The 23,441-nt window shown below is 36.0% G+C and overlaps 4 protein-coding genes and 1 pseudogene across 7 annotated transcripts; 2 read left to right on the top strand and 3 right to left on the bottom strand.

The window, feature by feature from the left end:
* Positions 1–441: 441 nt before the first annotated feature.
* Positions 442–2,079, bottom strand: LOC106442991 (transcription factor bHLH101). Its single transcript, XM_048768270.1, has 3 exons — positions 1,522–2,079; positions 753–1,124; positions 442–649 (listed from the first exon to the last, which is right to left on the bottom strand). The coding sequence occupies exons 1-3, from the start codon at positions 1,870–1,872 to the stop codon at positions 578–580; spliced, it is 795 nt and encodes a 264-aa protein (XP_048624227.1). The 5' UTR covers positions 1,873–2,079; the 3' UTR covers positions 442–577.
* A 1,590-nt stretch (positions 2,080–3,669) lies between these two features.
* On the bottom strand, positions 3,670–11,560 carry LOC106441337 (annotated as a pseudogene).
* A 566-nt stretch (positions 11,561–12,126) lies between these two features.
* Positions 12,127–15,007, top strand: LOC106428435 (probable calcium-binding protein CML50). 2 transcript variants are annotated; one of them, XM_013869197.3, is made up of 7 exons: positions 12,205–12,527; positions 12,770–12,833; positions 13,101–13,868; positions 13,990–14,036; positions 14,120–14,295; positions 14,378–14,396; positions 14,650–15,007. In XM_013869197.3, exons 3-7 carry the CDS (start codon positions 13,103–13,105, stop codon positions 14,752–14,754), a joined length of 1,113 nt encoding a protein of 370 aa, XP_013724651.2. In that variant the 5' UTR covers positions 12,205–12,527; positions 12,770–12,833; positions 13,101–13,102; the 3' UTR covers positions 14,755–15,007. The 2 variants fall into 2 exon arrangements, with proteins under 2 accessions (XP_013724647.2, XP_013724651.2); XM_013869193.3 differs by lacking the exon at positions 12,770–12,833 and having other exon boundaries at positions 12,127–12,527.
* A 1,713-nt stretch (positions 15,008–16,720) lies between these two features.
* On the bottom strand, positions 16,721–17,788 carry LOC111202739 (leucine-rich repeat receptor-like protein kinase PXC2). The gene is made up of 3 exons (XM_048764813.1): positions 17,735–17,788; positions 17,217–17,547; positions 16,721–16,980 (listed from the first exon to the last, which is right to left on the bottom strand). The coding sequence occupies exons 1-3, from the start codon at positions 17,786–17,788 to the stop codon at positions 16,721–16,723; spliced, it is 645 nt and encodes a 214-aa protein (XP_048620770.1).
* An 814-nt stretch (positions 17,789–18,602) lies between these two features.
* Positions 18,603–21,261, top strand: LOC106428424 (OVARIAN TUMOR DOMAIN-containing deubiquitinating enzyme 9-like). Of its 3 annotated transcripts, XM_048768304.1 has the most exons (10): positions 18,612–18,818; positions 19,152–19,740; positions 19,842–19,915; positions 20,087–20,141; positions 20,231–20,305; positions 20,390–20,463; positions 20,535–20,583; positions 20,700–20,784; positions 20,876–20,932; positions 21,027–21,261. In XM_048768304.1, the coding sequence occupies exons 2-10, from the start codon at positions 19,243–19,245 to the stop codon at positions 21,074–21,076; spliced, it is 1,017 nt and encodes a 338-aa protein (XP_048624261.1). In that variant the 5' UTR covers positions 18,612–18,818; positions 19,152–19,242; the 3' UTR covers positions 21,077–21,261. The 3 variants fall into 3 exon arrangements, with proteins under 3 accessions (XP_048624259.1, XP_048624255.1, XP_048624261.1); XM_048768302.1 differs by having other exon boundaries at positions 18,603–18,923; positions 20,231–20,463; XM_048768298.1 differs by having other exon boundaries at positions 18,607–18,818; positions 20,231–20,463.
* The last annotated feature ends 2,180 nt before the right edge of the window (positions 21,262–23,441 follow it).

Here is a 23,441-nt window from a genome sequence, read left to right on the forward strand (position 1 = left end):
GAGATTTAGCGCGGTTTCCAAAGTTGTTAAAGTACCCCCAAAATAAATTTGGGCTGGACTTAGTATGGGCTTTTATCAAATAATTTTGGAGCCCATAATCATTTAAACATTCCAACAGTGATTTGGGCCATGACAATATTGCAAGATTCTTTTGTGTTAAAGCAGGTTGCTAGTTTGGAGTAGATATTGTCTGAGAGAGGAGCTTGTGGAGTTGGGTTTATAGATAACTTAGATAACATCCCTTCACATGGAGTTGTCAAGGATGCTCTTATTGCTCTCGGGTGTATGGAACATCGTCGAGGTTGTGGAGCTGACAATGATTCTGGACCTGGTGATGGCTCTGGTCTTATGTCTTCCATTGCATGGGATTTCTTTAACTGTACAGTATTCAGTTGCTATAAAAAAATCTCATAAAGTTGCATGATCATTGAATAAAGTTTCTGAGTCAAATAATATCATTAATTTAACAATAAGAGAAAACTATAACAAGAACACGTTACAAAAGAGTAAAGTTTTAAAATCTGATAAAAGTCTATAACATTAAATAACTAGACTCATTCCTTGAAACTCTCATCTCTCAAAGTGATTGGTGTAATCCGTATAGCATACCGTCGAGTTCTTCCAATCTCACTCTGCAGTCTCCTCTCATCTGCACAAATTAGAACAAAGCAAAACAAAAACAACAATATATCAGTTCTTGATTAGATTTTTTTTTACTTAATGTATTCATTAGATCTTTTTGGACAAGTTACCTGAAGATGCAGTGTGTAGAAGATCCTTGCGGTGGAAGAAACCGAAGAAGAGACGCTTATGACATTAAGCCCGTTTTCTTCTAACCTAAGCAACATGTCTGAGATAGATGTCCATTTCCATGTAGCAATCTGGACAGCTATCTCTGTGTTGGTGATCCAATTTGCAGCGATCTTTTGTGAAGAAGAATCTATTGACTCCATCATTAATGCTCTATTTCTCAGCTGTTCTTGTTGATGATTCAAAGTCTCTATCTTATTGGAGATCCTCTTCATAAGCTCTTCTTTCCTCCTATACAAACGTTGAAGCTCTTGCTTCTGCTCTGGTATATACTTCACCACTCCCGCTACGGTCTTTGGAATGCTCAACTTTCTCTGCATAAATAATAAACAATCATCGATCAAAAGAGGGTTTTGTTTAGTTAGTCTTTTTTAGTATATATTCTTTCAGTTTTATGAAGTTTCATTTTGACATGTTTTTACAAATTAAGAAAATGATTAAAATTTGATTCTAGCTGTAATACGTATATTTATTTAAACAATAATATTTGAGATAAATAAATTTATTTATAAAATTAAAACATTTTGTAATTAATTTTAACGTTTATATATATATATATATTATATTGAAATTTTAAACTAACATTTTGTGTAACAAGAAAAAATATCAAAATAACATTATTTATGAAACAGAAGTATATAGTATACTCATTTCAAGATTATAAAACCTAATTATCTTGACGGGTTTTGTAGATTTCTATCGAGCACAAACCTTTTGATCAGAAGGAGGCAAGAGAGCACGAAGTGAAGCGTATAAGGCGTTTAGCTTTCTACGGCGGTCGCGTTCACTTGCGTTGTGATTCAGTTTCTTTTCCAAAACCGATCCTTGATGTTCTTCTTGATCATTGTTACTGTTATTGTTAGTACCATTTATGTCAGCAAGATTCATATGATGAGGAAGAAGATTGATGTTATAGTTCTTGAATTCATCTAGTTGGTCGAAAGAAGGATAAAGAGAAGAAGGGAGAGTAGGAGAGAAGGAATCAAGCCATGGGTACTCCATTGTTGAAGTAGAGTACCATTCTTGTTGGTTACTTGGAAACATTGGTGTTAAGGCACACATTATTGTCCTCTCAATTATTTGAAGGAATGAACTAGAAAGAAAATTAAGTAGATGAGAGAGAGAGAGAGAGAGAGAGAGAGAGAGAGAGAGAGAGAGAGAGAGAGAGAGAGAGAGAGAGAGAGAGAGAGAGAGAGAGAGAGAGAGAGAGAGAGAGAGAGAGAGAGAGACTTTGATGATAAGACCGAATTTGAGATGGAATCTATGGATGTAGCTAGTTATGTCTCCAAGTAGTTGGTACTTATAACTCCATGTCTTAAGGAAGTTTTTTAAGCTTTTTTAAGTTGCCTTACACTCCACACGCAGTCTCGTGCCGGAACGAGTAGGGCACGAGGTTTATCGTACAACCTTATCTATTATTCTATTTTCCCTTGATAACTAGAGTTACAGAACACTCGATAATCGAGGTTTTATTCAAAGCTATGACTGGTAATTAATTTTTACTCTGTACTTGCTAATCTTGCTTTGTCATTTAAAAATGGCTAATCAATTTTGAATTACTAGCATTTAATTTTATTTAACATTTAGAGCCCAAATAACATTATAAATATTGTTTGTATGTATAATGTAACCTACTTTGATACATAATCCATCTATTCTCAGTTATCTATAATAATAAAACAGAGTTTTCTCTCACCTCCTTGCGCCACGTCACCATGGAGGGTGGGGCTTTTCGTGACAGGTGTCCTCACATTTGAAGCTGTTTCGTCTCTTCTTCGATGCTCAAGCGCCGTAGACCAAGGAGACCGATCTAATCCCCGATCTAAACCTCAGTATTTTGTTATTGCCTTCATCTGATACTTTAATTCTGCACGTCTGTACCACTTCCCCCACTTGCTCTCATAAATCCAAGGTAACCGATTGTAGTAGTGACTATAAATGTGTTCCTTTCCAGCGATGAATAGCCACAATCCAACGAAATCCGAAAGGCCAATCTTTGTTCAGAATCAACTCCAACTATGGCGACGTCGTAAACTGTCCTTGCCGATGTACAAACACCGCAGTTGTCCGTCTGAAATATGATGCGAAGAGCACTAAGAAGCTTTGTGTTGTATGTCCCTTCTTCTGTTTGTGTCCTTTGAATTGATGTTTTTGGCATACACGTGTTGCAAGTCCTTTTTGGGTTCTTTAGTTTATGCTTGATTTCGGAGTTGCAAGTGACCAACAATTCTGCAAAAGCTATTACTCTTAAAGTTGATGGATGTGTGACTTTGAAACCGAATTAAGATCAAGAATGATTAGTGTTCGTACTGAAGTCCTTTCTATTCATTTAATGGGCTTGCCAACGTTTGTTCTCTATGAGAATGAGATAATATCATATAGTTCCTGTTTGATGTTTTCAGGCAGTGAAGACGGAATACCTATTCTGTTCAGCTTGGTTTGAGGTAAAAAAAAATATAAATTTATGAATGATCTCTATGTTGAAGTCTTAGACAGTTGAATTTATGTGTTGTACTAACGGGTCTTTCTTCTTCCTCGACATCCATAAGCCAATGAAGAATACTTGGGAAGGATCCAAAGAAAACAGGTTAAGAATCAGTAGTGTATCTTATTATAATGAGATTAAATTTTTACTTTATATTGACATGAAAAAAGAGTCGACATGTAGAGGAAAGAAAGACGAACAGAACATAGGATTTTCAAATATCCTCTTCTTTCGTTGTTCTTCTCATGGTTTGTTATCTTGATCATAAATCACAGAAAGTTCACATTTTCAAAAATTATTTGCTCTTATTTTTAATGGGGTTGAAATTTATTTACGGTTCTGCTTAGGAATGATCCGAGTTTTGATTGTATTCATGATTATCTTGTCCTTTGTGACTGATTATCTTGCTCTGTATAAAGACAGACTTTTAGGTAATATATGTGCAGTCACAACAGCGAATAAGGCACAGACCGCACTGGAGTTGCTGAGGGATAACAGGAACAAGTTTGATCTCGTGATCAGCGATCTTGAAATGGACTTAACTGTCATTAGTATGACCTATTAAGTTTCTGTTTGATTATTTTCATGTTTCCAAGATAGAATGTTTTGATCTCTTTTTATAATGTTTTGATCTTTTTAATTATATCTTGCACTGTTACTTGCGCATAGCGATCTAATGTATGTGATGGTTGCCTGCGACTATCTCCTTAAACCAGTTCGAATTGAGGAGCTCAAGAACAGATGGCAACATGTGGTGAGGAAAATTAAGTTAAGAAGATGAAGAGCATTTTGTAAAGATCATCTTGAAGTGGAAGAAGACGAAAGAGGAAATGAAAACGATGACACGACAGCTCACAAAAACCTCGTGTAATTTGGACGCTAGAGCTGCACAACAAGTTCCTAGCTCGTCTTCTAACAACACAAGACGGGAACACAATGAACACCAACTGGTTTCAGAATGCTTAGGTTACGTAGCGCCTGAGCTAGAGTTTCAGAACTAAAGGGTCAACGAGAAATGCGATGTTTACGGGTTTGGAGTTCTGATACTCGAACTCCTGACTGGTCGGAGACTCATGGAGTATGGTGAAGACAGCTTTGTGATACTAAGCGATCATGTTCGAGTTTTGTTAGAACAAGGGAATGTGTTGGAGTGTATTGATCCTATAATGGAGGAAGAATACTCTGAGGATGAGGTTTTGCCTTTTCTGAAACTTTCTCTTGTCTGTACTTCTCAGATTCCTTCAAATTTGCCTACAATGGCAGAGATTGTTCAGATCTTGCAGGCCATCAGTTCTCCTGTTCCTCACCGTCACCGGATGCTCGATAGTTTTTCAAAAAGCTCTGTGTTAATTTGAATTTCTATTATGCAATATTTTCTTTCTTTTTATTTATTTGTTTTTACTTTTTTTGTAGAGATTGCCTTCTTTCACAATGGTATGTTCTATCTTTCTCGCTATGTCAATCATGAATCAAATTGACGATCATTGACCATTGTTATCATTAATAGGCTTTTTCTTGAGAATTTTTCATGTTTTTGTAAGTTAGCAAATAATACAAACGAACAATAATTACTGACACTGGAAAAACTAACTTTGTTTCATATCTACATGGCATTTTATTGTCTGCTTCATCATCTTGCACAAGTGTGCGTACATATTAATATGCTTTCACCTACTTACACTATAACTATTTACAGAACCACTCTGTTTCTCATATTTACAACTTCATTTGGGTATATACTACACCGACATCAAGAATTCATAGCCGACGATAACACATACCGCCACACTTCATCTGGTTTTCAAAGCACTGATGAGTTCTCCGTTTTTTTTGTACTATTTGATACATCCGATATATGAGCTTTAACCTGTAACCGCGACATTCAAGAATCCAATTATATTATTGCATACGCAATCACTCTCCTCCTTCTTCATTTTTAAAGCAATCTAAGAGTCTAAACTAAAATTTAAAGCGATACTTTTGATGATCCTATAGGTTCACAAATTCTGAAGATCGTAATCAAAAACGTGTTTGTTAGCTTACCCCTACGGAGTTCTGTTGCATGAAGCGCATATGTTGAAAGATGCACTACACATGCTTTTTTTAAAGGAGATGCGCTACACATGCACAAACGTAATCCATAATTAAAAAAAAACATACAACACGGTAAACACAATTACCAAACAAAACATAAAATCACTCTCCTCAACTGCACAAGCACACAAATCAAAACAAACAAATGCAGTTCCTTTTATATACTATGCACATGAACTTAATAGTATAAGTATGTTGTCTAAATAAAACATCAACTTTACTTCTTCTTCTTTTTCGGTCGAAAAAACATCAACTAAATGTTTATATTCCAATAAAATTAACTTTGTTATAACTATTGACTTTTTATTCTATTTTTATTAAATCTATTAGTGATATTCCACTTTAAACTAAACAACATTAAAATAAAGTAATATACTACGGTCGCTAACCAATATCAAATAGATCGGAAAAAATATTATTCTCTTTCAACATATTTTCATTTTCATATTTTTAAATATATTTTGTTTACTAAGATTATAAATGAACTTTAAATTTATTTAAGAAAAAATATACTAACCCGGCGCGTAGCGCCGGAATACCACTAGTATTCTATAACATGTGAACGCATGGTTTAAGGGCATCAGCTCAACACATCACCAAATTAATGTATGCATACACTTTAAAAAAAAAAGTATGCATACATCATAGGAAATTTCTTTTAGATATCATTGATTTATTAGTTTTGTTGATTTCCCTCGTGAAATTTCCTGCATGATGTTTGACAATCCATCATTCTTCCAAATAAAATAGATAAAGGTTTAAAAGAACCGTCAGAGATTAACAAAAGAAAATCACAATCAGATTTAATTATGTTTAAACAAATTAACGGAGTTCAGATTATTTTCACAATCATCGATCAAAATAATTATCTTTCTTTCCGGTATATTTCAACGCATTTAACCATGAAAATAAAATTCCTCGCAGTACTTCTTTTTCTATCATCACATGTACTATACCCTTGTTTCTAGATACTATTGAATTAACAAACAAATACAAAGTAAGAAAAACGACACTATATGATCTAATCGATGACGTTTAACATTTCTGTTGTGATCATCACTTCATTTCATATTATTTCATTTACCTTATAAAAAGGGTAAAGGAAATACTATCAGCTTAGTCGTATCTTGATCCCGTACTATAAGCTTATGATTTATAGTTTTGTACGGTTGATCTTAATGTTAGGGTTTATTGGTCTTTACTAGCTAGAGTCTAGTTTTTATCAGAATAGCGAACTTAAAAGTCTTGAAATACAAAAAAAATTCAGATGATGAATTGAATAATAATAGAATGTATAGTCAAGCTAATTATAAAACAAATTAGATATATTATCTATCGTTTATAGGTGTTTGGTCTCATTACTCATCTTTTTTTGGGGTCATATCTATATTTTAATGTTATCTACTTATCATAACATCTTTTCTGAATAACAAAGCTCGGATAGAATATAACTTAACCATCCACAAATGGAAACTCAAGAATGATGAAAGAGGGTAAACGCACGAGCTCGTTGGTTAATGGCACGTGTCAGCTGTGCGCTAGAACCGAGTAACCCACCTCTTCATGTCCACATCATCAGCCACTTCCCGATTACGCTCGAGTTAAGAATTTTTTTTCCAGCTTTTTATCTTTTAAAAGTAGTACATTTCGAATGTTTTGTAAGTCTTTAATGGAAAAAATATTTTTAATATTTACGATAAAATAACCTCTTTGCAAATTCATTTTTAAAATAAAAACAGTTTTTTTTCTGTTTCTAATTAATTCTCTCTTTTATTTCACAGTTCAAAGGATGTTAGGAACACTTTGTAGATGACCATGTAAAGGACCAGAAGTCCTTTTTTTGTCAGCTAGGACCAGAAGTCCATAAAAACACAATTGTAATATGATAATTATAATAAATAGCCTGATTTTTATAATGTGACATAATGTAAAATAATATTTCTCAAAAAGACATAATGTAATCTATAGGAGAAATTAAACACATCAAAACTCATGCTATTTAGAAGATCCATGCTACTTCAATAACCCTTTTTGGAAAATCAATAAAATATCATATGCAAACAGTGTTTTAAAACTGGCTTAAACAGTGTGTTTCTAGATAAATAATATGATGTTATAAAAAAAATAGATCAAAATCCATGTTATTTAGACAGAATACGCAATAAATTGAACTATGTACCATGCCTACAAAAGTATCATATTTTTCAAAAGTATTTATCCATGTTATATAGTCATTTACTGCAACTACCTGATTATAGTATAATATATTGTTTTGCAACTCTAACATGTTAGTAAGAACTTAAGAACCCTAAAATGTCTACAATTGCATTTGAGAAACAATAGAATTTTAAGCATATTATAATGAAGGCTTGACCTACCTCTGGTCTCGCCTACGTTGACATTTTAACAGCTAAATATTTCCAAAATTAACAAATAAAAATAAAAATATTTTATTTACTCAAGTCATACAAATATGCAAGAACATGAAAAATTGTTATGAAATGACCTTTTAATAGTAAAGAAAAACTTGCTTAGAATGAAATTTATATTAGAATATTCCAATTTATTTACTTCAGAAGTGACTTTGAGGTGAAACACATGTAAATTCACTGTTGTGTGCTAGCAATTTTTCATGGTCTTTCTAATGAACACTCCATGAACCACCTTGAAAGGTTCGAAGATCTAATATCGAGCATTAAGTTCAATAGTCTCTGAAGACTACATTTTCTTAAAAATCTTCACTAAAGCTTCTTCACTTGTTCAATATTGTTTAATTCTACCATTTTCAAATCAGTCATGATGGTTTAGTCCTTATAAGACTTTTAAACTATAACCAAGACTAGTTGACATAAAAAAAAAACTATAAGACCATATTCCCCTAAAAAGAAAGCAGAAGACAAACAGAATGTTTAGTTTGATGATGGTTAGCACGTCCGCGACAAGCCAGAACATATATTCCTATACATAAAAAGTAAATGGAAGCTTAACTTTTCCTACTATTCTTGTTAAATGTTAAGCCGTCCATAAATTAAAATCCGCATATATAAGCAGGGACGAAGCCACTCAGTAGGGAAGGGGTGCACATGCACCCATAATTTTTTTGAAAAATTAATGTAATTGTTAAGGAATTTTTAATGTGCACCCACTATAATTCATGGTAGTGCACCCACTAGAATTTACATTAAGCCCAAATGAAAAGAAAATTAAAAATAATTTACCTCATCAAAAATTAAAATTAGCTTTAAAGCCCAATTGTTTTCTCTCTTTTCTTTGTTAAAATCCTAACAATTCGCTCAAAAAATTTAATCGCTTAAGCTTTTCTTCTTAAACATGTAAGTGTAAACCATCAAATCAAATTGACAAAGTTTTATTCTCTTGTCTACCATACAAAACTGGTAACTAATTTAATAATCTATATGTTAATGCTTTGAGTCGTTCTAAACAATGTTTACGATTTGTAATTATTTAAATAGCATCTAAGTTTTTGATTCAGTAAAAGTCCAAAATTCATAGAAGTGGCTTTACTCTTTTACTCTTGATGGTTTGCAGGTTTTACATGATTGTAATTTATATATGTTTCATTAATCATGTTTTTGGTAGATTGCACGTTTGAATTATGTTATGTTTTCAGTTTTAATTAGATTTATCTCGACGATGAAAAAATAGTTTATTACTTAATAATCTTTAATTTTGGTTTATAGGTTTTCGAAGTTGATTTTAACTTTATCAGTTGCAAATATTAAAAAATATTTCTCGACAATGAAAATACTGAAGACAACTCTACGAAATCGAATGAAATATTATTTTTAAATGATTATCTTATTTTTTATTAAAAATATTTTTCTGGTTTTAATGTTATGCACCCATTATAAGCTATTCAAATAAATCATGATTAGTAAGTGTTCTAGAAAGTTAAGTTAAAAAGGTGTTATAGAAAGTTTTTCAATCATTTGCAGTATAATTACGTTAATGCTTACGTTTGAGTTAACAAGTCATTATAAATTTATAGTACATTTACTTTACATCTTGTGAACACAAAAATAATGAAAATATTCGTTCACAATGCATATTGTTGTGAACAACATAAAAAATGTTATATGTATCTTTATTTTTTAAATATAACGCAAACACCAAAAGGTGGGTAGTATTTAAATATAACCATAGGATGGATGGATTAATATTCTTGCATAGTAAATTAGCATCTCATCTTAGTAGACAACTATCTTGAGAAAACAACTATGACATCTCACCATAGAATCTTAAACATAGTCCGATACATCATATTACATATTTAATATAAGAATAGTTACAAAAATCACTATTGAGACATTATCATCTCTGAAATCCCCAAAACTTGCAGGTCCTAAATTAATAAGTTCTTGATGAACAGAAGAAGAACCAAGCACAAGGAGAGAAGCTCTGTGCTGTTGAATAGTTCTTATCTAAACCTGCGTTTTGTCTCTCCGTAAGCAACCACACCAAGAACGATTATGGAGTACCCGCTAATTCCCATAACAGTAACCGGGTTTTGAAAGATCAAGATCGAGATCACCACTGCAACTGCTCCTTTAGCATTCCCAAGAACCTGCATTAGTTGTAAAACACAATCAACATTGTTATCTCACAATAATACATCCTAAGGATTGGAGCCTGATAAGAGGCCTGCACATAGGTTTAGTTACCTGGAGAGTGAGGGCGCTTGTGTGTTTTGTAACAAGAAAATTCAACAAATTTGCTGAATAAGCCATTACAGAGTTAACCAAAAGAAGTATCCACATGTACTGACGTTGTTTTGCTAGCGTCAAGGTCAAGCTGATCACGTATGGTTCCATAACCAGCGTGACTGGAAGAAGAGCAACAACATCTATAGGGGACATATACAACATCAGATTCATCGAGTTCAACTTTTCCCTGCATAAGAAAAAAAAAACAGATATTATTACATATCTCTTTTTTTTCAACTATATTATTACATATAAATGCACCAATCTTTTGGTTGGTAACAAAGTTAGTTCTAAAAATATTTTTTACCCTTCTGAAGAAAGTAAGATGCCTTGAAGAACAGATTTAAATGCTCTTGCCGCCGTAGCGGTAATAATGCATATGATAAAACCAAACCAGTGAAACCCTGGCTCCCCCTGCAGTAGAGAGAATGGTGCTTAGATCTTAGATCAAAGATCAGACAAGAGACCACCAAAACCACTTGATAAAGCTTCCTAACAAAATACAGTGACAGACAGTAAAAAAAGATATCACCTTGCAGTAAAAAATAAGGAGAGAGCTCAAAGGTTAGATGAGATCCCAAAACGATGTTACTACCAAATTCTACACATGATTAAACCATAAAATGCTTAAAATTTTCACAGAACATTACACAGAAACCTCAAGATTCATATCAAAGATTTGACATTATTACTACTAAAAGAATCTAAACCAGAGGAAGAACACAAAAGAAGCTTTACCACACTAGCAATGACAACACCTGCAACGACAGGGACAAGAGCACCATAGGTAACCCAAGCTTCTCTCTTAAGGGTCATAACTCATAATATAAGCGAACAGAGCGGCGAAAAACGGCGTCGTGGCACCGACGGCTTGATTGAAAGAGACGGGAAGGTAACGAAGCGAAATGTTACCGCCGACAACAGAGGCACAGAAGACGATGCTGAGAGTGGCGACCTTGAGGAACTGTGAGCGAGATTTGAGGTGCTGGAGAGGGACGAGCTTGAGGAAGACGATGGGGCAAGCGGACATGTGACACATCGTGAGGAAAATAGGGAACTTGAAGCCGTAATGTGAGAGGAGGAACTTGTTGAGGAGGAGGACGCCGATGTTTGAGGAGTACCATGAGATGATCAATGTCGATATGAAGAGGGTTTGCCTCTTCGACGAAGAAGACGACATTGTTGTGTCTCTTCTTCCTCCTCCTCGAGATCGAGATTCGTTGAGAGAAAGAGAGATAAAAAAAGAGAACTTTTTGAGTTTCTAAACCGAACTAGAGAAAGTCTCTGAACTTGATTTGTCGGTTAGGTCCAGTTCCAATGGTATAGTTTGTAAATAACTTAGTCTGAAACAGAGCCTTTGTCTGAAAAAGAAAACCTTTTGAGTTTCTAAACTGAACTCGAGAAAGCCTCTAACTTTAATGGTCGGGTAGTTCAGTTCTAAGGGCATAGTTTGTAAATAACTTCAAAAACAGAGTCCTAAAGTATCATCATTTGTCTGAAACAGAGGCTTTTGTCTGAAAAAGATAACTTTTTGAGTTCTAAACCGAACTGGAGAAAGCCTCTTAACTTGATTCGTCGGTTAGATTCAGTTCCAATGGTATAGTTTGTAAATAACTTCAAAAACAGAGTCCTAAAGTATCATCCTTTGTCTGAAACAGAGGCTTTTGTCTGAAAAAGAGAACCTTTTGAGTTTCTAAACGGAACTAGAGAGTTGATAAAAAAAAAAAAAAACCGAACTAGAGAAAGCCTCTTAACTTGATTGTCGGATAGATTCAGTTCTAATGGCATAGTTCGTAAATAGCATCAAAAGCAGTGTCCTAAAGTAACCTCCTTTGTCTGAAAGAGAAGATTGTGGACATCGGACTAATTAAAATTCATTAACCAGGCGGAGGGAATTGAATGATCTGTGGTAAATTCATATACACAACCACCAAAACCTAATTAATCTTCCAACGGTCAGAAACACAACTCCCCATAAAATATGACCGTTGGCTCCTCCTTCCTCCTCTTCCCAAAAAAATATGACCGTTGGCTCCTCCTCCTTATAAATAAGAAGCTCTCCCTCTCTTTCCTTGTTCATCATCTCTCAAATCCCTCACAGATCAGAAAAGAAAAAAAGATAACTAAGTCTCTCTGTGTTCTCTTCTCCCCTGTTCTCTCAATCTTTTATATGGCTCCGATTGGCTTTAGGCTGTTGTGGCTTTGACTTCTTTCTAAAGTCTTCAAAATTTAGTTTTTCACAATCACGTTAAATTTTTTTAAAAGTCACAGCCACAACAGCCTAAACCAATCGGAGCCATGGTGATGAGTTCTTGTAAGGGTATTAAGGCAAATCGATCTCGTGACACTGGATTCCGACAAAGATATGGTCTGCTTTTGGTTCTCTGATTGGCGTCCCCAAGAAGTTACTCAAGGTTTGTGAATTTTGTTCTCTTCTTCTTTCATTGAAGTTTATTTATTACAACTGAGTTTGTGCTTAAAAAAAATCTTGTCTTTTTTTTTTTCATTACAAAAATGTTCTTTCTTCATTGAAGCTTATTTACAACTGAGATTGAGCTTAAATAAATCTTGTCTTTTTCAGTACAAAGATAGCTTTTTTTTTTTTTTTTTGTAACTTGGCTTTAGTTTTTTTTTTTTTTTTTTTTGGGTGGTCAAGGACTCAATGTGCAGCAGTACGACGATCGCCACTGTCTCAGAGTCCAGATTCCGTCACGGTTGAGGTATAAAATCGTTTTCAACGGATTTTAAACTTTTTTTTGGTCAAATGTTTTTTTTGGGTCAAATGTTACTGAACCAAACTCGAGAAAGCCTCTAACTTGATTTGTCGGTTAGATCCAGTTCCAATGGCATGATTTGTAAATAATTCAAAAACCAAAGTCCTAGAAAGTAAAAAGCATCCTCCTTTTCTCTGAAACAGAGCTTTTAAAAGTCAACTGATTCTCTTCTTCGATCTCTTTTTGCTAAAGTCTTTACCTTTTCGTTTCCAGAGATGTCAGGTTACCCTCCGACGAGTCAAGGCTACGGTTACGGTTACGGCGGCGGTAATCAACCGCCTCCACCTTACTCCTCCGGCGGAGGAAACAATCCGCCGTACGGATCATCAACATCCTCCTCTCCTTACGCTGTGCCCTACGGCGCACCTAAGCCGCCGTCCTCATCCGCGCCGCCGTCTGCTCCGTCCTACGGCGCGCCGCCTCCTTCCGCACCATACGCGCCGCCGTCTGCTCCACCGTACGCGCCTGCTTCGTCAGGGGACTACAAGCCGCCAAAGGAGAAGCCTTACGGAGGTTACGGAGATCCACCGCCGCATGACCCTTCCGGTTACGGCGCTGCACCACGTCCCGGTTACGGACCTCCGCCGAAGCATGGACCGTCAGAGTATGGCAGTTACGGTGCTACTCCACCGCAAGGATACGGTGCTACTCCGCCGCAAGGATACGGTGCTGCTCCACCGCAAGGATACGGTGGTGCTCCACCTCCTCGGCCGGCGTCTTCAGGGCACGGAGGATACGGAGGCTATCCTCCTCCTCAGGGATCTTATGGAAGCCCATTCGCTTCTCTGATTCCGTCTGGTTTTGCTCCGGGGACGGATCCGAACATAGTGGCTTGCTTCCAGGCTGCGGATCAGGACGGAAGTGGGTTCATCGATGACAAGGAGCTTCAAGGGGCTCTCTCCTCGTATCAGCAGAGATTCAGCATGAGAACGGTTCATCTTCTTATGTATCTGTTCACCAACACCAATGCCATGAAGATCGGTGAGTTCTCTTTATATATCCTTGGTGCCGTTGATCATAGAAGCTTTCTAGATTCAGACAAGGATTGTTGGTTTGTCAAGTTATGTATTGCTAATGACTTGTGCAATCTCTATGTTGGCAGGACCTAAGGAGTTTACTGCACTTTTCTACAGTCTTCAGAACTGGAGGGTAAGTTTGAGTTTTTGATTGTTTTATGTTTTAGTATGATAAGCAAGATTGGTTGAAGCTGACACTCATGTGATTTGGTTCAGTCTATCTTTGAGAGGTCTGATAAGGATAGGAGCGGAAGGATAGATGTGAATGAGCTGAGAGATGCGCTTATGAGCCTTGGTTTCTCAGTTTCTCCTGTGATTTTAGATCTTTTAGTTTCCAAGTTTGACAAAAGTGGTGGCAAGAATAGGGCCATCGAGTATGATAATTTCATTGAGTAGGTCACTCGTTCTCTTACCTTCTTTATTTTGTTTTTAATTGTTACTAATAATTATTTGCTCTGCTTTGCCTTGATGCAGGTGCTGTCTTACTGTTAAGGTACGCATATCAATATCATGTACTCTGAGTTGCTTCTTTTTTCATTTACTCTGTTGCTGTCTCATAGATAAGACGGAATATCAAAGTCTATGTTGATTTTTGCCAAATGTGTTGAGGTTTGGTGGGTTCAGAAACAGTGGAATATATGTTGTTCTTTGATTTGTCTTCAACTCCTTTATTACTATGTGGTTTGGTGATGATATGAGGTTAGTAGGTCTTCTGATATGTTTGTTTAATGATGGAAAATTTGCAGGGACTGACAGAGAAGTTCAAGGAGAAGGACACAGGATACTCAGGCTCAGCTACTTTCACTTACGAATCCTTCATGCTCACTGTCCTCCCCTTCCTCATCGCTTAAGGGTCCCGTCTTCCACATTTTCAGACTTTTTTGGTTGTTGTTGTTGCACGTTCCTTGTTAAGGTGATTTTCCGGTTTAGTTGAAGTCCAGAGTTTAAAAAAACAAATGTAAAAAATCTTGTGGTATGAAAGAACCAAACAACTCATGTTTGCTAGGAGCACTCTACCTTGTTATGGTTGATTTTTTTTATCTTATAAATGAGGTTTGTAATTGGATTATACTGTTTGCTAGGAGCACTCTACCTTGTTGATGATTTTAGTTTTTAACTATAAGTTGTCGTCAGCGACCCTCTCTATATTCATAGAATTTTGTATAAGAGATCCCATCCGAACTCTCTTGGATCTATGCTTGTCTGAGTCGTATTGATCTTGCCCATCATCTGTCAGTAAAAATGTTAACCAAGACCAAAGCCCAATAAATAATAGTATAATACGCATATGAGAGTTTCGAAAAGGAAAACAATGTTTTATCGTGAAAATGTAGCATAAAACTTGTGGTCGGAGCATTATGAACTTTTATTTTGAACTAGTGTTTGGCCCGCCCTACGAGAGGGTTAGTAACTTAAATATATCATAAATTTTATTAAATATTTCAAAATATTTAATTAATTTTAAAATTATATGTATTCTTTAAACTGTAATACCAAAAATTATAATTATTCGAGTCATTCAAATTTTTAATATTATAATTATGCATTTGTATATGTTATATGTTTTGATAACTCATTTTTCGCGTTTCACACGTAATATTTGTTAATTTTATAACATTTTTAATATTATAAGATTTTTATATTATAATTTAACACTTAAATCTATGATCTCACAAAAAATATTTAAGGTATTTCAATTCGTATCGTTGCCGTTTACTTAAAGGTGAGAGTTTTTATTTTTAAGTGTTAACGCCCTTGAAACTTAACTATATACTTCTTAATCATTTGGATTTGTACTGTGTACATCATATATTGTTAAATTTTTGACAAATGCAAATTTCGAGTAACTATTTGGAAGTATACGAAGAAGAATATATATTATTTGAAAACAAACATATAGTTAAAGTGTTAAGAAAAAAACATATAATCAAAGTGGAAAAGTTTTCTTTTAATTCAGAAATATTTTAAGTAATAGTGTAAAATAAATAATGTTCATATTAGTTTGAACTTATTTAATATGAAAAATTGCTCGGAAAATTTACTTTAGATTATAAGTTTATAACACTTACTTACAGCAGTCTGTGTTAAAATGAAAATGAGTACTATATTTTATAGCATTCATTCGCTAAGTGAGCATTTCATCATAACCGTAAATTATTTATCTATAATAAAGGTGAAAAAAAGAGCGTCACAAAAAAAAGGTGAAAAGAAATGAGTACGTGTGTGGGAGCTCTCGAAACATAATGAAAGCATTACAGAAAAAGCTTATGCTTGGAATTTAAGCTTTGGACCTTGGGGTCTCTCACTTCACAATGGTGGTGGTGGTGGATTTCTCTATTTCCCTTTTATTTTTGCTTTATCATTTTGCTGACCGACTGTACATCCCTTTGAAATCAAGATTTTCAAATGTACTATGTATTCTCCATTACGCTTATTTTCCTCATCTTCTGAATATGTTAATGTATGTTCAAAGATTCAAATAAAAATGTGGGAATGATAGAAAGGGCATAACAAACAGAGAAACCTCAAACATTTTGATCTACTTTATGAACCAAAAACAACCTTCAACATTTTGATTACAATGAAACCCCCCAAGTGTGAAAGATTCCTTGAACTGAGCTCAGCTAGCATGATAAACTCATAATAAAACAAAACCTTTCTTTAGAAGAAGATGGAACTTTTATATATATGAAAACTCAAGAAGGAATAAAGAAATATTGTTCCATTTTGTCGTCGTCAGTCAAACTCCTGAGAGGGACACTGTATGAGCTCTACTATCTTCACCACTTCTTCCATCTCCGGCCTATTCGAGGGCACTTAGGACCCACATACCAACCCTAGTTTTAGCACTGGTATTGCCTCCTCCGCCGGAAAGTTCGCTCTCAGCCTACCGTCAACGAATTCCTCCACTCTCCCTTCCTCTAACCCCTCTCTCACCGTCTCACTCAGCACCATCACATCGTCCTCCGCATACTCCACCGGCCTCTTCCCCATTACCACCTCCAGCACCAAGATCCCAAACCCGTACACATCGCACTTCTCTGTTATCTTGACCGTCCGGCATGCAAACTTCAGGGCTGTGTACCCCAACGTGCTCTTTACCTTTCCACTCAAGACACACCTGTCCAGCGCCGAGGCAAATAGCCTAGCCAACCCAAAGTCAGCGACTTTGGTCTCTCATGTAGCTGCGTCTATGAGCACGTTCGTTGCTTTCAGATTGTAGTGAGCGATGTTACTCCTGTGCAGATAAGCAAGACCTATCGCTATCCCAAGAATGATGCTGAATCATTCACGCCAAATCAAGCAAACGCACTTGTCCCCATGGAGATGTCTGTATAAGCTTCCCCTGAGACAAACTCATAGCTCAGGAGCTGCAGAGATTGCGTCCAGTAGTACCCTTTGATCTCAATGATATTCTTATGCATCAGTTTGCCGAGTTTTCTCATCTCTCTCCCGAACTCCTCCTGCGACTTGATCAGACCCGAGTCGGTCAGTTTCTTGACTGCCACAGGACGCCCTTCCTGGAGACTCGTCTTGTAAACCACTCCGATCCCACCACGACCCAGTTCGCATAAACGCTTATTTATAAGCTCCAATCGTGAGGAATCCGAAGAGATCAAAGGTTTGTGATGTAATGAGAAGTACTGAGATTAAATGTTAAGTTTATGACTTCAACATAGATCGTGGTGAATCGGTTACTCAGTTTTGGTGTACCGCGAAGAAGATGAAATTAGGGTTATCATGATGTCAGCATTGAAGATAAAGAAGCGTGGTCATGCCTGACTGTGGGACAACTATTCCGAAAGCCCAAATGAAAAACATTATAGATACCAAAGCTGTGATGACGTGTCTGAATGCAGGGTTCCTATTGGTCGATTTTTTCATCCTACGTGGATGGTCTAAATGAAGCTCATATGTTCCTTTTAGTATTGTATATAGATTCACCGAAGAGTTTGACTCAATCAAAACGCAAACTCTTTAATTTGTCTGAGAACAGAGCTATACACATATGGATTTATGTTAGAAATTTTATAGCAAGTTTGATAAGGTGAATATGGACTACGTAAACATAGTAAAAGAATATTGATTGCTATAGTGTTATAGACATTTTCATAACTTTAATAATAAAATAACCATAAATTTTTTTAAAATAGAAAATTGTTAATGATATACAAAATAAGAAAAAAAATTTAAGTGATAAGTTATTTTCCATAAAAACTGTTTAGGAACATAAAACTCAAGTTATAAAAGAATAGAACAAAATTATGTTTAGAATGAATATTTAGTTTGTTGATGTGTTTTTTTATTGTGTGTTCTCTGCAACAATGATATTTATTATTACAAATTTTATAAAGTTTAAGGCATTTTATTTTTAACCGCTTAAGTAAGTTTGGCAGTTCCATAGAAAATTAGTTGAGCACATTGCCATCAGATGTAACCCCGGATTTTCTAAAGCTACAATGAAACAAACTTTTAACCTATCTTAGAAAAAAAGAAAAGAATAATGGAAAAAATAAAATTACGTGATTTTTAGGATTATGGCTTCGAATGTTACAAATTGTCCCGTCCTGCACTGCAGTTAACAGTAACAAATTTTTTTTTATATATACTATATATTTATACGTTTTTATAACTGTTAAAACCGCACCGCAGTTAAACCACTTGTCCCGTCCGCATCGTTCAAACCGCAGTTACCTATATTTATGAAGATATTTGAAAAGGATAAGAAACAAAAGACACGTGGAAGAACTGCGGAGGTCGTTGGAAATAGAGCGGGTTTTGTTCCGATAAACCAAACAACGACGGTCTGAAACGAAACGGGTTTTAAATATCTCTCCGCCGTCTTTTCGATCACTTTTTTTCGTTTCTTTTTTGCATTTTCAACGGCTGTCCGCGACCAAACCCATCTTCCAAGGTTTTCTCCTCTCTCTGTCTGCTTTTTCGTTCCCAAAATCTTCATCATTGGGGCATCTCCAGGTTCCCAAGTTTTCCTTTTTTATCGGTTTTGTTGGGATTATTGGTGAGTTTGGTTCTGGGTTGGTCATAACTGTATGTCAATCCATTAGCTTGTAGTTGTTTTTGATTGCCAGTTTTAAAACCTTTATCGATTGAACAATCTGTTTGCTTGATTTGATGATTTTTCACTCCAAAGGCGGTTCCTTTTTCTCCCCTCAAGTTAGTTTGATCATCACATCTTCATTTCTGGTTTAATGCTAATCATGCCTTCCACGTTTTCCCTCTTTTGCAGGAAACTCAACTCTACACGCAATACTACTACTCCCCTTTGGTTCTTTCTGTGTTTTTATAAAGTTTGATACTTTAACCGTTTTTTCTTATTAATGGGGTATAATCAGCCTGATCCAGATGCTCTTCGTTGGGGTCTCCTCGATCTCGAAGTGTGCACCCTCACAAACGCTGGCTCTTGCGGCAGCGTTACGCGTTACGAGACAGATGATGCTGCTGTCGCTCAAGGCTACGTTAGAGAAGGTTACAACCAGCCTCTCACTGGTTATGCAGACAACGATGCGGTTTTAGCTCAGTTTTACCAGGACGAGTTGTCTAGAGTTGAACGAGCTGAAGAAGGGTCTCATCTGAGGCTTAGTGATAATCCTAGTCGGATCTCTGTTGTTTCACAAGAGTGGCCTCATCACCCTCTTCAAGGGGAAGCTGTTGATATTTCTCGTGAAAGTGACATGGAGGATAGGATTCAGGGAGCGCAGAGTGCTCCAGCTCGTGGTGATGATGATGAGTCAGATTGTTCTGTGGAGATAGAGGAAGAGTCTTGGTCTTTGGATTCTGAGGTTGGCAAGCGAATGAACCAATTGATACCTATTGCTGTGAGTTACTCACAGCTTCTTTGTGATTGTTCCAATATAAACTCTTCAGAAGAAATGTATTCAAGTTTTTAAAAAAAAATCTTGATGTTGTTGTGTTGCAGCATGTGCCGAAAATCAATGGGGAGTTACCGTCAGAGGATGAGCAGGTTTCTGATCATGAACGGCTCTTTCAGAGGTAAAGTTATAGTTCTGATCTCAAATACAATTTTTAGAGAATATGGTTTTGATGTAACATGTTAGAACTTTGAAATGCAATTGGATCTCCAACCTCTTGTGTGGCCTTAACTAAGTCTCATTAGGCTTCTTGCTAGTTGTTCTTATGTATGGTAATTTATACACTTTACAGATTACAGCTTTATGGCTTGGTGGAGAACAAGATAGAAGGAGACGGAAACTGCCAGGTTTTGTTTCTCTTCTTCTCTTTTCTAATTATGGTTTTAGACATGAAATTTATAGCAGTATGTGACTGGTTTTATATATATTTTTTCAGTTTCGGTCACTGTCAGATCAGCTATACCGCTCTTCAGAGCATCATAATTTTGTCAGAGAACAAGTTGTTAATCAGGTTGAGAGATATATAGTATCAAGAAATGAATCTAGTTCCCTCCATATCAGCTTGCATTTGACATTCTCTCATATTTTGTTTCAGCTTGCGTATAATCGAGAGATGTATGAAGGTTATGTTCCAATGGCGTACACTGACTATCTTAAAACAATGAAACGGTCTGTAACTCTCTCTCTTTTGAATCAGTTCTTTCCACTAATATATTAACCGTGATTTGTTATGAACACAGGAATGGAGAATGGGGTGATCACGTTACTCTTCAGGCTGCTGCTGATTGGGTACTTATACAACCTAAACTCTTTCGTAGTTTATATAATTTTTGAAGAAAGAATCTTTAGGGACTTAAGACATATGAAATGAGATTGTGGCATTTTGGTTTTGATGTTATTGGCAGTATGGTGTTAGGATGTTTGTGATAACTTCATTCAAGGATACATGTTACATTGAGATCTTGCCTCATCTGCAGAAGTCTAATCGCCGTAAGTTACTACTCAATGTTGTTCTATTTAGTAAAAAGTTTTGGTTTTCTTCATAATAATAATTCATGTGTTTGGCTGGCTTGTGAATCAGTTATATGTTTAAGCTTCTGGGCTGAGGTTCATTACAATTCAATCTATCCTGAAGGAGGTATGTGGTACTTCTTATAAGATGTGTTGAGTCAAGTTAGATACAAGTAGTTGTTTCTAAGCAGCCTTCTTCTGTTGTTGGAACTTTTGTGTAGAGCTGCCGGTACAGGAAGGCAAGAAGAAGAAGAAATATTGGGTTTTCTGAGCTCTGATGGGAGCGTTGATGAAGTCTGAATAATATTTAACATGTTTATTCTTGTTGCTAACTTTAGTTCTAGAGAGCAATATGCTCTTGTACATTACTTAGACTTATAGCATTCTCATTTGTTTTGTTTTTAAGATTTACTTTTATAGGTGTGGTAATAAATAAATAGAGGAAGGTTATAGCTCTTTGCTTACCAAAAAACTTAACCTCTATACTATTCAGTATCTGGTTATAGCTATGGAGAAACAGAACAATTTACAAATTACTAATCCACTTTGCTTCAAAACTAGGAGGGGTTCCCAAAACTAAGAACATTCAGAAGGACAGAGTCTTGAGACTGTTAGTTTCAACTGATGGAATCATCCTCTATCATATCCCAGTTAACGAAATGCGCTTTGTGGCCACCGGTAACTTCAGCTTGTCTCTGGTTATCTCTCCATAGCTGCAAAGGGAACAAGATACATAGACAGTGATTGTTTTCAAAACAGTTATTCAGAATCAAGATCCAAGATATAAGATACTTCACCTGTATTGTTGTTGTTACTTGAACGAAGCGAGGCCCATCAGATATGTTTAGTAGTTTCGTAGATGGGCTTGGTCTTTACTCTCTGAAATATTGGGCTTACGGTGGAGTTAAAAATAAAATGGACAGGACTCATTAAATACGTCAGAAAACGTCATTAAATAGGAGACTTCTTATGGTTTTCCAGAGTTAAGTGTGTTGTGTTCTTTTTATATAGTCACAGACTCACGATCAATTAATTTTTTTTTTTTTTTCCCAACGATATTATTATAAACGGGCCAAGCCCAGGGACAAAGCCCACCAAATCAACAACAACAAAAAAAGAAAAAGCCCAAAACAAACGGGCCGCTAACAAACTACGGGCTTAAAGCCCAACAAAACAGAAACCCTAGCAGACGGGTGCCGCCACTGACACGGCCACGCAAACTCTGCAGCTTCACCGGATCCCACCGGACCTAGAACCACATCGCGAACTCTTAACCTTCCGATCCACGGAGAACTTTCACCGACCGAATCGAAATCTTATCCGCCGCATACCACTTCATCATTCTCGCTTCTTCTAACGGAGAGCATCAATCGATTTTGATCGAGATCTCATCCTTAACCCAAACGAAGCCGCCATACTAGAACCATCTTCAGACTGTCAGAGAGCTCATCAAACATCGAGATCTCATCTGACCACCAAGCACACAAGAAAAGTGAAATGAAACCCAAATCTCTAGAACCACCGTCTCCATCTTTCGGGACACCCCGAGCCGACTACAACGACTCCTGCAGAGCCAACCCACCAAACGCCTTCATGGACAAAGGCCACAGATGCCGGCGACGCAGAGCTAAGAGAGCCTCCACCTCCCGGGAACAAGATCCGACGACAGCAGAGCTATATAAGCCTCTACCTCCCAGAAAACCAAGCTAAAAGGAGAAAAAACGCTCCCTACCTCTCAAAACCAAACACATCAAACAGAGCAAAGAAATCAACACGGTAGAGAAAACACAACGCCGGACCGACGGTGACTGTGGAAGCCCCTCCGTCGGCCGGAAAACCAGATCTCTCTCTTCTCTCTCTTTATCGCTAAGTTGCTAAGAGATAATGACGACACTCACGATCAATTAATATACTTTAGAAAATTTCAAAGTAGTATATACATAATACATTGTATATATGGCATATATAGTACAATAACTTGATGAAGATTTGTACTATGAATGGACAGGACAGCTACCATAAGTTTATTATCTACCATGTGATATGTGTCCTTTACATTTTATTGGCACAACATGGTTCTACGTGTCTGATTCTGGTTCACTTTCTTCATTTTGGCATAATTAAATTATATTGATACTTATGAAAATGTTATCAAAGACAAGTTAATATTATTGAATATGTTGTTATACATCTTGTATTTCACAAAAGTTTTTTTTTTTTTTGGAACACTCACAAAGGTTTAATTTCACCAATCAAAGATTTATAATATTTTCGTTTCTAGTTTATACTAATGTTCAGAAACCATCAACAATACAAGCGTTTTATTTCCATTGTTATCATTCGTATGCAAAAAAAAAAACGAGAACCCTAGACTGGACATCATTCCCTCAGTCTATGCAAATAGCTATATAAGTGAATGTATATGTGTTGGGAGGTCATGTGGCCCCAGTAATTAAAATAATTTTTTCTAGGGGATGTTTTTTCACAAAAGTTTCTAGAGGATGTTGATTTTTTTGGTATAATAGTTTTCACCTCCAATAAACTTGTGTTCGAACTTCTAGTTCTATATGCTGCTCCCACTAATTCATTTATATACTATCATGTTACTTATACGATATATGATACTACTATTTTGT

Source organism: Brassica napus, chromosome A3 (assembly GCF_020379485.1).
Source record: "Brassica napus cultivar Da-Ae chromosome A3, Da-Ae, whole genome shotgun sequence".
NCBI lineage: Eukaryota > Viridiplantae > Streptophyta > Magnoliopsida > Brassicales > Brassicaceae > Brassica > Brassica napus.